The following is a 13,175-nucleotide window of genomic DNA, read 5'->3' on the forward strand; positions in this document are numbered from 1 at the left end:
AAGCCAATGCCTACTTAGCGGCTCCAGACCCATCTGAGGGATTAGTTTCCGTAGGCCCAATACCTTGAGTTTCCAGAGGCCTAGTTGTCTCCACGTGGGAGTCGGAGGCGGCCTGTGGCTCTGAGGTAGCGGGTGTCAGGGGCTGCGAAAGCACCTCACTGAGAACCGGCGACTGGCCTAGAAGAGGCTTCGTCGTCGGTTTTGGACCTCAGATGCTTGTCTTTATCCTTGTCCTTGCGTTTTTTTATGAATTGCGGTCGTCAGTTGTTCCGAAGGCACTGTATAATTGAACCTTCAGCCAAAGTAGTGCAAAGCAAAATCAAAACGCCGTTTTATAGTGCGTTTGTTAAATCTGGCACAAAACCAACAACTAGTGACGTCGTGATCAGGGCCTAGGCATTTAATACAGTAAGAGTGGAAGTCTTTATGAGGTATTTGCTTCCCACAAGAAATACAATTATTAACTTTTTCTGACATCAGTCTGAGGCAAGAAAAAAGTTTCCCCAATGGGGTACTTAGCTTTATTGAAGACTTCGGATCTGAAATTCGACTTCAAAAATCTGAGGAGTCAGCTGACCAGCACTTGTGAACTGCGTTTGCTTCGGGCACCGCGCGGCAAGAAAGACTGAAGAAAATAGCGTCGGATGCATCTTATATACCCCTGGCGCACTGATGTCAGGGAAGTAGCGACAGCAACCGACGCCGGACCAAGACTTTGGAACTCTGGCCGACTGCGGGACCGCCTGACGGCAGGATAACCCAAGTGTGATGACTGCAGCAGTGTAACACGATGAACATCCTTGTCCCTTTTCCTCTTCTGGTACCAACTGAATAGCCCCCATGCTTAAGAGAGAAAGTACTTGCTTTTGGGCCTCTGCCCACTGATTTGGGGGTAGATCTGGCCAAACGCTTGGTCTTGGTAACATGTGGAAGTGAAATCTGTATCCATGGGACACTATATTTAAAACCCATTTGTCCTGGGTAATGAGTTCCCAGTTCTTTGCATGAAGAGCAATCTTTCCCCCCAAAGGGGCAGTCAGTTGAGAAGTGCTTGGAAGTTTTAAAAAGAAGTCATTGAGACAGTTGACCATAGGGGGGGAGTTTTATTACTCCCAGATTTGGAAGTGGAGGCCCCCCACTGCTTAGTCCTACGCGTACCCAGGGGACTGAAACCTGGGAGATCTGCTGGATCTGGGTTTGGACTGAGAAGGTCTGGAAGAGGCAGGAAAGGACCAATTCTTGGAAGGCCAATGTCTACTAAACCTTGGAGGTTGTACTTGTAAAAAATCTTTAACAGTTTGCATAAATTTAGCTTTTTCCTCCATCTTTTTAAGAATGTCTTCTGCCTTGTTGCCAAACAGGCAGTCCTGGTTTAAGGAAGCATCCAGTAATTTCGTTTTAACATGATCTGGCAAGGATTGCTTCTTAAGCCAAGCATGCCTTCTAAGTACAGACCCAGTTACAGCAGCCCTGCAAGATGCCTCTAGTGAATCAAAACCACATTGCAAAGTATGTTTTCCAACTTGTTCAGCTGAATGCAGTAAATCCTGTAAATCTTTATTTTCAGCACAATCAGGAATCAACATCATTTTCTGTTTAAACAGTCCAATAATATGCTGCTGGTGCTTTAACATATGAAACTGGCAGTTTAAGGCCCTAATGGCCAAAGTTGCAGAAGTGTATACGTTCTTACCCCATCTAACCAGTGCCCTGGAGTCTCTACCAGAGGTGGTAGGATTTCTGGCAGTAGTAGCTTTAATGCCCTTGGGTCCCTGTGAAATGGTCTCAGGATCCGCAGTAGGACTTTTAAAAAGGAACTTGAGAGAGTCAGGGACCCTGTAATATCTATCAGGTTTTCTGGGAGCAGGAGGTAGAGAGTCAGGGGCCAAGCTAGATTCCAAAAAGGCATTATCAACAATGTCTAGTACAGAAGGTATGGCTACAGGCCTGTGCTGGGACAGTAGTAAGAAATCCCTAAGCCTCTTTTTAGAATCAGAAAAATCCTGATTTTCCCAACGAAAATGCTCCCTGAGAGTATGCAAGGTTTCACCAAAACAGAAATCCTCTGGGGGAGAAGTAGAGGGAATAGAGTCCCCTGAATTAGAATCCTCATAGGTAGATAAGGGTAAATCTTGGTCATCAGAGGAAACAGAAAATTCAGAATTCTGGTCAGAAGTATCATAAGCAAACTCAGTCCTAGGTCTCTTAGAGGGGGAAGAGTGGCTTTCCCTGATTAAAGTAATAAGGTCTTCAGCCATTCTTCTCATTTGTTTTTTAGGCATTGAGACCTGACCATGCAGTCTGGGCATCAGTTTTCTAGGCATGGTTCGAGCTTTAGGCCTTGAAGAAGAAGATGGCGTTGGTTTAATACGCAAGTCAGTAGGCCTGAATACACCCTCAAAAGCCAGTACCTGCACAGCAGCTCCGGACTCTTCCAAGGTAGAGACATCCGCAGGTTCCACAGTTGAAGCATCCCGTGGCATAACGGACTCCGAATGGGTCTCACTAGAGGCCTGCGAATCTGAAGTAGCGGGTATCAGGAGCTGCGAAAGCGCCTCACTGAGTACCGTCGAATTGGTGCCTGGCTTAGGAGAAGCGTCGTCAGCAGCTTTGGACCTAGGTGGCCTGTCTCTGTCTTTATCTTTGCGTTTTTTCTGTATGTCGGTAGTTGGATGGCTGACCGAAGGCATATCAGGATAATTGAACCGAGCACCAAAATATTTAGAAGCGAAAATATACCGACGACGGATAGTTCGTGGTTTAAATAAGGCAGAAATCTGACAGCGAGGTACGTCGTGGTCAGGGCCTAGGCAAGGAATACAGTACAAATGAAAATCTTTATGAGGTATTTGCTTTCCACAAGTAATGCAATTATTTACTTTTACTAACATCAGTTTAGAGCAAGAAAAAAGTTTCCCCAACGGGGTACTTAGCTTTTAGTTGAAGACTTCGGTTCTGAAACTCGAAAATGAAAATTTCAGGAGTCGTCCGACTGGCACTTGCGAACTGCTTCTGCTTCGGGCACCGCACGGCAAGAATGATGGATGTAATGGCGTCTGCTGCATGTTTTATACCCCTGACGTCACGGAAGGAGGGACAGCAACCGACGCAGGACCCAAGACTTTGTTAATCAGGCTGACTGAGGACTACTGCAAGCAGATAACCCAAATGTGATGACTGCAACAGTGAAACACGAAGAACATCCTATTCTCATTGTCTTTTCTGGTCACTAATAGTAACAGATACAGCTCCTACATTCTTTGATCTTATCCATCCTCCTGCACTCAGTGCATCTTTCTGGTGGCTTTCCTACAATTCCTTTCAGCAGCTTGATGGTACTTTTATGACCTCAACAGCTACATCTGGTCTAACCATGACATGAAAGTGTGGAACCTTTTTGATTGTGAAGTGCACCCTCAAAGGCACACCCTAATATTCCATTTGCTGCCAGTACCCTCGCATTCTGCTCCTAGATGAACAATGCAGGTGCGACCAGCAGCTATAGATCATTTTCTGTTTAGATGGTATTAGTTACACTCACCTACTGGATACCTCACACAAGGGTTTTTTGTGACCTAAGTGTGTAGCTTCAATTTGTCTGCACCAGCTTTCACAAGCCACTTTTCTGTCCACTTGGACAATCATTCAACATACTTTCTCTTCCACTCAACCTTTGTTCACCTTTGTTCTTCTAAAACACTGTTTGCAACAGAGCCAAACAAGTATTTGTAATATTAATTTTACAGTGTATACAGTACATACTGAACGAAATTCTATACTGCTGTTTTCCATTCATCTACAAGACACTCCAGTATTAGCTTTTGGTCATTAAACTCACTTGATAATTTTTATGTATACATGGAAAAAGAATTTTTAAAGGTCATTTTTATTTGATGTTTGAATCATGTGACATTGTCTATGAAGTTGTTCAAGGGCAAGAAATGGTGTAAACTGATCATTTGCTTTGATGAAGGTGCTTTAATGGCACCAAGACCAGTTTTCACTATGGTTACTGTTATCACCCTGACTGAATGGTTAATTACTCAATTCATCCACAAGGAAAATACGGAGGAAATGTTCAGATTAGCATTTTGAATGGACTGTGGTTCTGGAGTTATTGTTGGCTCGTATTTTTGTTCATGCAAACAGTATTGACACAACAGGAAAGTCTTCTGGTTTGTGCTCTATCCCTTTAAGCCAAAGAGATTCATTTTTTTTTATTTTTTGTGCAAATGGCAAGTATTTACTGCCTGTCAAATATGGACGGGAGGTTGCTACATATCTTTTTTAATGCATTATGGGGGGTTCAAAACGAAAAAAAAAAAAAAAACATCAAACAAGGTATATAAATCAGTGATAGATTTTGGGTAAAGTATGATGAATCCAGATGTGCTTTTCTTTTATAGTTTTCATATTAAAAATGTTGGAAAGCTGATTAAGTGCTACAAGGTGGGTGCGAGACTAGTTAGACTGACAGAAGATGGGCTTAAAAAATCAGTAGCACTGAACAGCCACAGAGGTCCCAAATCTCCTTTACCATGGAGTAACAACAGGCAAAGGGGGGATTTGGTAAGACGGTGCAAGGGAATGTGCAAATGGACTTAGGAGCCACCCCAACCCACAGGACAAAGGACAACAGTAACTCAGCAAAACAGGGAAGCAGGCAGGGTACCTGCACTACAACAGCGAATCTACTCAGACATCTACATTTTAGGCAAGTTCCTAACACACTGTACTATGTCCATTCATTATTGAAGTCCTCACTTTTGGGAAGATTCCTAGAGGAAAATGAATACAGGGGTGAATAGCACTTTCCTAGGAAAATAAGGCCTTGCAGGATATCAGAAGCAAAATCTGCCCTGATCCTACACCTTAGATGCAGTGTCTAGAAAAGGGGTGGAGAGAAGTCTAGGTTGCTGTTTCAGAAATGACCTGCGTGTTAAACATAACCTGAGGAAGGTTGTGGTAGCTAATGTGGCTGTTGTGAAGTGGGCTCTGAAGTGTCCTGGAATAACTTTTCCATGGGCTAAGTAACACAAGGGGACACATTTAGCCATTTGCAAACAGTGTTTTTATTAACTGGTTTACCCTCTTTCCCTTCTGCAAGGGAGATAAAGCAGATCAAACCTTTTTAATTCTTTAGTTCTATGCGAATAAAAGAGCACATATATATGGAGTGTACGGTCCTTTCTACTCTGTTCAGAGGCTTTGGGAAGAAAAATGCAAGCTGATGGCTTAGTTAAAGAACAGTTTAAAATGTGCCTTAGGCATGAAGGAAGGGTGGTCTACAGAGCAGATCCAGTCCAGGTGAAAAACTAAGAAGGATTCTTTACACATTAAGGTCTGAAGTTCAGAAATTGACCAAGCAGAGTTAATAACAACAAAAAACAGCATCTTCAAGGATAGGAATTGGATGGTAGTAAAAGTAGCTGACTCAAAAGATACCAAGATTACTTTTTGCAGTATATAGTTGAGATCCCATGATGGAGCAATCTGTTTTCTAGTGGTCTAAGATGGATGAACCTTTTAGGAACTGATTAACAAAAGGCCTAGAGTACAAGAAGGATTCATGTTTAGACAGGCTGAAAAAGCAGCAAAATGCACTATGACAAGAATAAAGCGAAGCCAGATTTGTAAAGGTCTGACAGGTACTGGGTTCATTCCCCCTGAAATCATTATATTCCTTAACAAAACAAATAGTTCCTCAAATGCCTGGTTAAAAGATCTCAACCTTCATGAACAGATAAATAAGATAGATTCATATCGCAACGTATCTGCCAGGTCTGAAACAAACTTCCACTACATGTCAAGCAGAGCAGCACCCCTGCCACCTTCAAGGTAAACTGAAACAACTGGGTGCGCAGTCTCAAATTCTACCCTGCTCTGTCTTGTATTAACCTCTTTGAGGCTGGAGGGAACTTTTTAATATGGGTTATTGGCTAGGCTATACTGGCCTGCAGACTGATTGCCTAGCACTTACCTATGGACCTATGATTCAAAGTGGTCTAAAAGACCTGGAAGGCTCAGGGGCTAGGTTTATTTTCCTATCTAGGGCACACATTTACCCCCAACAACAGAAGACTCTAGGGGTAACACTGAACAGGAGTAGAAAAGATAAATCAATCACAGACTTACAAAAAAAAGTCCTGATCTTAGACCACTGGATATCTCATACTCACTCACACTCACACACACCAGTGCTGGACATTGTGTGAAGAGTCTTCAACAGCATACCTACTAGTTGTAAAGATTTTCCCAGGACCATAGCAATTTGTAACTGTTGAATAAGCCCCTATAAAGTAAAATACTGCCAGGACATGCTGGAGGGATAGATTCCTATCTCAGAGACTTCCCATACTCTGGAACAAGCTAATCATCTATGTCAAGCAAAGTTCCTCATTAACACTCTTCAAGAAAAATCTTGATGACTGGATGGGAAATAGGAAATACACCCTGGGGATCACTTGAACTTCTGTGGCTCTGCTCGACAGGGGCACAGGAAATTAACTTTCTTGGGTGGCGTAAGCCAGGGAACCTTGTTGGCTAGTCTTACTTAGGCCTTTGAGCCGATAGCCTAGTACCTGCCTATGAACAGTAGCATCAACAAACAAAAAACTAATTAATTGCCGCAACTACTGAAGTACAATTCAACACAAACAAATACTCACCTGATTTATTCTCTAGTACTACAACTCCATGCTTGTTGACTTTCTGGACATTATAGAAAATGTGTGCTGCATTAGCATGTTTTGTGTCGAAAACTTCATTTAGGGAATCCAGTCCTAAAATCTTTTGTAAGCTGGTAGAAAACAAAACATATCAGTTTTAATAAATACAGCTGAAAAAAGTCAAATAAAGTGATCTGACTAAATGAAGGTAGAACAATATTTCCTCGAGTCATATCATCAAAAAGTATACTCTCTGCAACAAGTAAAATCTTAATTATTCAATTTTCTTTACAAATGGCCTACACTATTCATTGTAGCTACTGCAATCACATCATTAATAGCAAATACTGCACAATAAATATTTTGAACCAGATTCAACACCCAAAGCTTTTACAATTAAAGAGGGTGAAGAGACAGACAATTGAGGCATGCCTAAGTAAGAGTGCAAATTCTGGATTTTGTGTTGTAACCTGTAGAGGTTACCTCCCCTACTCAAGGATCCAAGGTGAAGAATAACTAGCCATGCTTGAAACTGGAAAGACTCTAGCGTAGGATTACCAGGAGAAGGAGAACAGGGATGGATGGCTTAGGGTAGTCAGTGCTGTCATTTCCTCTACCTCTGCTTTGTTATCTGCCCTGAGCTCTTGTAATCATTAAAGATTTACTTTTCAAAGGCTGTGCTCTAGATTTCTTGTGAAAGAATGATCATTTTATGAACATTTCTGCTGCACCTTGAAAATGAATGCTGGAAAAACAAAACAAGAAGTTATGTACTCACCATAACGTTTGATGTATGTAGTCCATCTCACCTCACATTCTTACCCGTGGGTTTGGAGCCGAATGTTGGCTCCGACTCGGCCATACTTTTTTAGCTCAAAGTCTTTCTATTGGCTGGGCTAAGATGGTATACCATGCTGCACTGCTCTCTATCCCCAGATCTAGTTTGCTGCGAGCACCAGCACTCATTCTCCATGCATAACAACACCTAAGGAAAGGAAGAACAAACCAAGAATGAAGGGAGCTCTGAAACCAGACCTAACCTCCAAATCCTGCAGGACGGGGGAAGGAGGGGGGTGGGGGGTAAGTAAGAATGTGAGGAGAGATGGACTACATACATCGAACTTTATGGTGAGTACATAATTTCTTGATGTTATGTAGTCCAATCTCGCCTACATTCTTACCCATGGGACAGTTTCCCCAGCACCTAAATCCTGGGAGGCTCAGTGGAAAATACTCCTGGCACTGTGGAACCAAAGGAAGACCTGCCCCTAGATACCATATCTAACTTGTAATGAGTAACAAAGGTGTGAGGAGATGCCCAAGTAGCCACAGCACAAATATCATCCATAGACAATCTGGCCTGAAAAGCTGTTGATATAGATACAGACCGAGTAGAGTGAGCCTTCACCCGGAATGGTAAATCTTTTCCCCCTGAGGAATAAATGAAAGAAATACAACTGGAAATCCACCTGGACAACGTGACTTTGGAAACAGGAGACCCAATTCTGTTTTCCGAAAATGAAGCAACTGATCAGATTTTCTGAGGTCTTTCATTCTGTGCAAATAAAAACATAATTGTCTGTGCACATCCAATTGATGAAATTTGAATTCTGCCTTGTTTGAGAACTAGGGAAAAAACACTGGCAATTCAATAGATTGGTTAAGGTTACTGACTGACGCTACTTTAGGAAGAAAGGAGGGGTTCGGTCTGAGAGAAACCCTGTCCTTATGAAAAATCAAATAAGTGGGTTTGATTGATAAAGCTTGAAGCTCCGTAACGCGTCTGGCTGACGTGATGGCTACCAGAAAGACAGTCTTCCAAGTTAAGAATTTTAAATCGTAAGTGGCTGCAGGCTCAAAGGGGGGTGAAGTAAGACCCTGTAGAACAAAGTTTAAGTCCCAAGGCATAACAGGTTCCGATACCGGAGGACGAAGTAACAAAGTGCCCTTCAGGAAAGCCTTACAGAGTCTATGTGCCATTAGACTAGGCTCGTCTGCGACATGAAAGGTAGAAATCGCCGCCAATTGGACTTTAATGGTTGCGGCCGCTGAACTCTGGTTAAAGAGCATGGAGAAAAACTCCAATACAGACGAAATTGGAGCTGTGTAAGGGTCAATCTTTTTGGCATGCGCCCAGATTGAAAACCTCTTCCGTTTGCTGTAATAAATCTTCCTGGTCGAGGGCTTATGAGAAGAAGATAAAATATGAACCACCTCCAGCGAAAATTGATGAAGCCTAACTAATGATGGAAGTGGAGTAGCCAAGCTGTCAACCGGAGGGTCCGAAAAGAGGGATGGAGCTGCCCTGACATGTGCATCAGTAAGTCTAGTTGTGGGTCCAGAATCCAAGGAGCGTCCATGAGATAGAGATGGAGAAAGGGGAACCAAATTTGACGAGGCCAGTGTGGGGCAATCAGAATAATTTTGCTTTCTGAATAACCTTTGACAGCAAGGGGACCGGAGGGAAGGCATAAAGTAGACCGGAGGGCCAATCGTGGACTAGAGAGTCCCTGGGTGACTCCCCCTGAGGGGGGCTGACAAAAAGGTTGCAGCAAGGCTGACCCCACCTGCGAAAGATCTGCTCCGCAACTTGACAGTTCAGGGACCACTCGTAAGGCATCAGAATAGCTCTGCTTAGCCTGTCTGCGATCACATTGGACTTCTCCGGAATGCGCGCTGCCACCAGAAAACGTTGGGAAGACACTGCCACACTCGCATGGCCTCCCTGCAAAGGGGATAAGACTTGGTTCCTCCCTGCTTGTTCAGATACCACACCACTGACATATTGTCTGAGTGGACTGCAATAGTCCCGAGAGGAATAAAACTCTGAAGTGCTTGCAACGCTAGTAGCACAGCTCTCATCTCCAGGACATTGATATGCAGATGCATCTTGTGCTCTTGCCACGTGCCTTGGACTGTCCTGCCTAGATAATGCCCCCCCACCCCATCTGGGAGGCATCCGTGGTCACCGTGGCAACCAGGTGCGCAGAAACGAAGGGCTTTCCCGCATTCAGGTTGTCTGTGCGAAGCCACCAACTGAGATCCTGTTTGCACCTGTCTGTGAGTAGAATAGGGTGAGAAAGTGGAAGACGTTGAAGAGACCACTGGGCAAAGAGTAGCCACTGAAGGAGCCTCATATGTAACCTTGCCAGAGGGACTAACATAATCGTAGCAGCCACTGTCCCCAACACTTGGAGGACCCATCTTGCCTTCACTCTTCTCAGAGGGAGCAAGGCGTAAACCTGCTGTTTTAGGACTCTGATTCTTTCCTGTGGTAGAAACGCCCACATGAGGACGGTGTCTAATTCGGCGCCTATAAAAGTGACACGCTGTGAGGGCAACAAGGCAGATTTTTCCCAGTTCAATGTGATGCCCAGCTATTGACATAGGTTGATAGTAGCATCCCTGGTCTGAAGTAGTAGATGCCTGGTGGTAGCAGTAAGGAGCCAGTCATCCAGATACGGAAACACTTGGAATCCCTGATGTCTTAAGTGAGCAGTCACCATTGCCATGCACCCTGGGGGCTGTGGTGAGACCAAAGGGCAGGGCTCGAAACTGAAAATGACTGGTTCCTAGCCGGAAGCATAGGTGACTTCTGGATGCCCTGTCCATCTTTATGTGGCAGTAAGCATCCTTGAGGTCGATGGAGCACATCCACACTTCTTTTCCCAACAATGGGAGAATACACCATAATGTGACCATTCGGAACTTGGACTTTTGCACATGGGTGCTCAATTGGCTGAGATCCAATATGGGTCTCAGGTCCCCTGTCCTTTTCAGCACCAAAAAGAATCTGGAGTAAGTCCCTAATCCGATCTGGTATGAGGGGACATGTTGGATGGCTCCTTTTTCTAGCAGCTTTGATCCCTTTGACTGGGTGGAACATCCGGGATTTTCTTGATTGGAGGAGGATTTGACGAGAAGGGGATGACATATCCTCCAAAAATTATTCGTAGAACCCATTGGTCCTGGGTGATATCTCGCCAGGCCTCTGGGTATAATGAGATTCGACCCCCGACTGGCTCCGGAAATGCAAAATCGGGCCTCCCATCAGGAGCGGCGGTAGGGAGAACCACGAAAGGAATCGCAATCTCCCGAGTTGCAGGGAGCCTCCTCTGCCCCTAGGGCGGCGTCTCCTTGAATAACCACCCCCCTCCCCTGCCTCTGGAGGGGGGCTCACCTTGTGCACCGGGAAAAAACCTCTGTGATTTCTTGAACCACATTTTGCCACTCCTCTGGGCCTTGGGATAAGGCCTAGAGGGAAGGGAAAAACGGACTCCTACGGCAGACAGAGTTTTTCTCTCCTCCTCGCACCTAGTGAGAGTGTCTTTCACCTTGGTTCCAAACAAAGAGGAACCATCAAAAGGGGCATCGGTGAATGAAGACTTGAAGGCCTCCGCGAAATGACAAAGGTGCATCCAGGCCTGTCTCCTAAGAGCAACATCTGACCTTGCTGTCCTACTCGCTCCCTCGGCTGCGCAGAAGATTAGCTTCATGGAGGAGTTTGCAATGGAATTGAGGGTAGACATCTGAGCACTGACCGTCTGGGCTACCACCTCAGAAACATTACCTGTGAGAGTATCTCCAAGCTCCTTGAGGAGATCTCTCTGGAGCCGTGTAAAGTGTGATAAGTAATTCAGTGACCGTAAGGTAAAGGTCGCTGAAGAAAACGTACGCTTCCCGCACCGGTCCATAGTCCTAGACTCCTTGTTAGGGGGGTGGACGGTGGAGGAAGTCTCAGTTAATCCCTCCTGGGATCCACCATGGCATCCACAGGGGCTCCCTTGGACAGAAATTCCTTATCAGGAGGAGCAGACAAAAATTTATTGGGTCTCCTGGGGACTGGTTCCACAGAGTCAGGGGTTTCCCACACCCTTCGACAAACCAAATCCAGAAGCTCAAAGGGTGGAGATACCCAGGAGGCAGAGGGCTGAGCACAAAAGGCCTTCAGGAAGACCGACTCCTCCTCGGAGGGGGCTTTGGATGGCCAGTCACCTCTTTGTTTCAAAATCTCTAGGATGTCAGAGAAAGAAACATCCTCAGAGGATGACTTAGGGGACCCCTCAGATTCCTCCAGGTCGGTGTCTGATGTGAGAGACTCATCCTGTGAATCTATGTGCGTCCTCTTGCACATCTTCTTTCTGGGTGGCTCCTCAGGCAAAAACTCTGAGGGGCCCTCAGAAATATGGGGACCACTCATGGGGGTACCCTGAAGCCTTGGGGCTCCGCTGTCCAGAGATAGATGGTGATCAGAGACCTGCACCGGTGTAGTAGGGGATAGAATGACCGACCCGTATGATGCTGCTGACTACCTGGCCAGTGCACTCCACATGGCCTCGAAGGCAGGTCCTCCCGGGTCCGAAGAACGACCAGCCTCCGAAGCCAAGACAGGAGTCAGACTTCCCCGCACCGAAGCACCGAGATGGAGACTAAAAGCAGAGAGGTGTCCTGAAGCCTCTCCCTCGGGTCCGACCAAAGAATCCTGAGTCCTGAACCCCGTGGATGGCGCCAACGGGGTCAGAGCTGACGTCGGAACCGATAAGCCAGGAGGGGCTGTCGGAACCGACCTAGGGACATCACACAGAGCCGAGCACTCCGGCTCCGAAAGCTGAGATGTGCTCAAAGGAGGAAGTATCGAAGCAGGTTGAGGGACCAGCTCCGGAGCAGACTGGGAGGGAGCTGAGAACAATTTTGCCAGTACCGGTGACTGAAGAAGTCTCTACACCACTCTATCGACGTCCACATCTGATAAGGTCCTGGAAGATTTGGAGAATAGAGAAGGAGATCGAGACCTCCTCTCTGAGGGGGACCTGCGAGGAGGGGATACTGGCCTAATGCTAGGCGATCGGCTCCGAACAGGTTCCAACAAGAATGGAGCCGAAGCAGGTTCCATAACAACTGACACTTCCTGCGGCCCCGAGGACAATGGAGCCGAGGATGTCGAAGCAGACGTTGCTATTTTCTCCGGTGGCTCCGAGGAGACTGATAGAACCGGAGATCGCTTTTTTGTTTTTGAGGATTTTGCCTTAGAGCTGGAAGCACTCTCCAGACCCTCCTCGAAGGAGGGTTTCAGAAGTCCCTTCAAAATCAATTTATTCTTCCTTTCCTAAAGAACTCCGGACTAAAGGCATGACAGAAACTGCACAATTCTTGGAGATGAATCACTCCCAGACAGTACACACAGACAGAGTGTCCATCGGTAATGGACATTTTATAACTGCACCTAGAGCATTTCTTGAAGCCTAAGGGCTTATGCTCCTTAGTATCTTTGGACATAGTTAATCAACAACAAATAACCACTGAAAAATCGACCAACGGTCAAACAGTCAAAAGGTGGGAAAAAGCCTACAACAGACAGAATACCACAAGATCTCTAAGTCAAACGATCCTCAGACACAAACACAAGTGGGGGAGGACTAATTCCTCCAATTTAAACGGTTTTAGTCCCGGGAAACTTTTAGCACACAAGGAAAGCAAGGGGACAGACTAGGTCCTCTAAATGAAATG

The 13,175-nt window shown here is 45.5% G+C and overlaps 1 protein-coding gene across 1 annotated transcript in view; it reads right to left on the bottom strand.

Moving 5' to 3' along the window:
• Nucleotides 1-13,175, bottom strand: part of DEPDC1B (DEP domain containing 1B) — a 676,814-nt gene that overhangs the window by 376,601 nt on the left and 287,038 nt on the right. Inside the window, exon 5 of the mRNA XM_044063811.1 lies at nt 6,669-6,799. Coding sequence (XP_043919746.1) covers nt 6,669-6,799 — 131 coding nt within the window. The remainder of the gene's footprint in view (nt 1-6,668; nt 6,800-13,175) is intronic.

The sequence above is a fragment of the Protopterus annectens genome, chromosome 2.part2 (assembly GCF_019279795.1).
Source record: "Protopterus annectens isolate FY-2018-M chromosome 2.part2, PAN1.0, whole genome shotgun sequence".
Taxonomy (NCBI): domain Eukaryota; kingdom Metazoa; phylum Chordata; order Ceratodontiformes; family Protopteridae; genus Protopterus; species Protopterus annectens.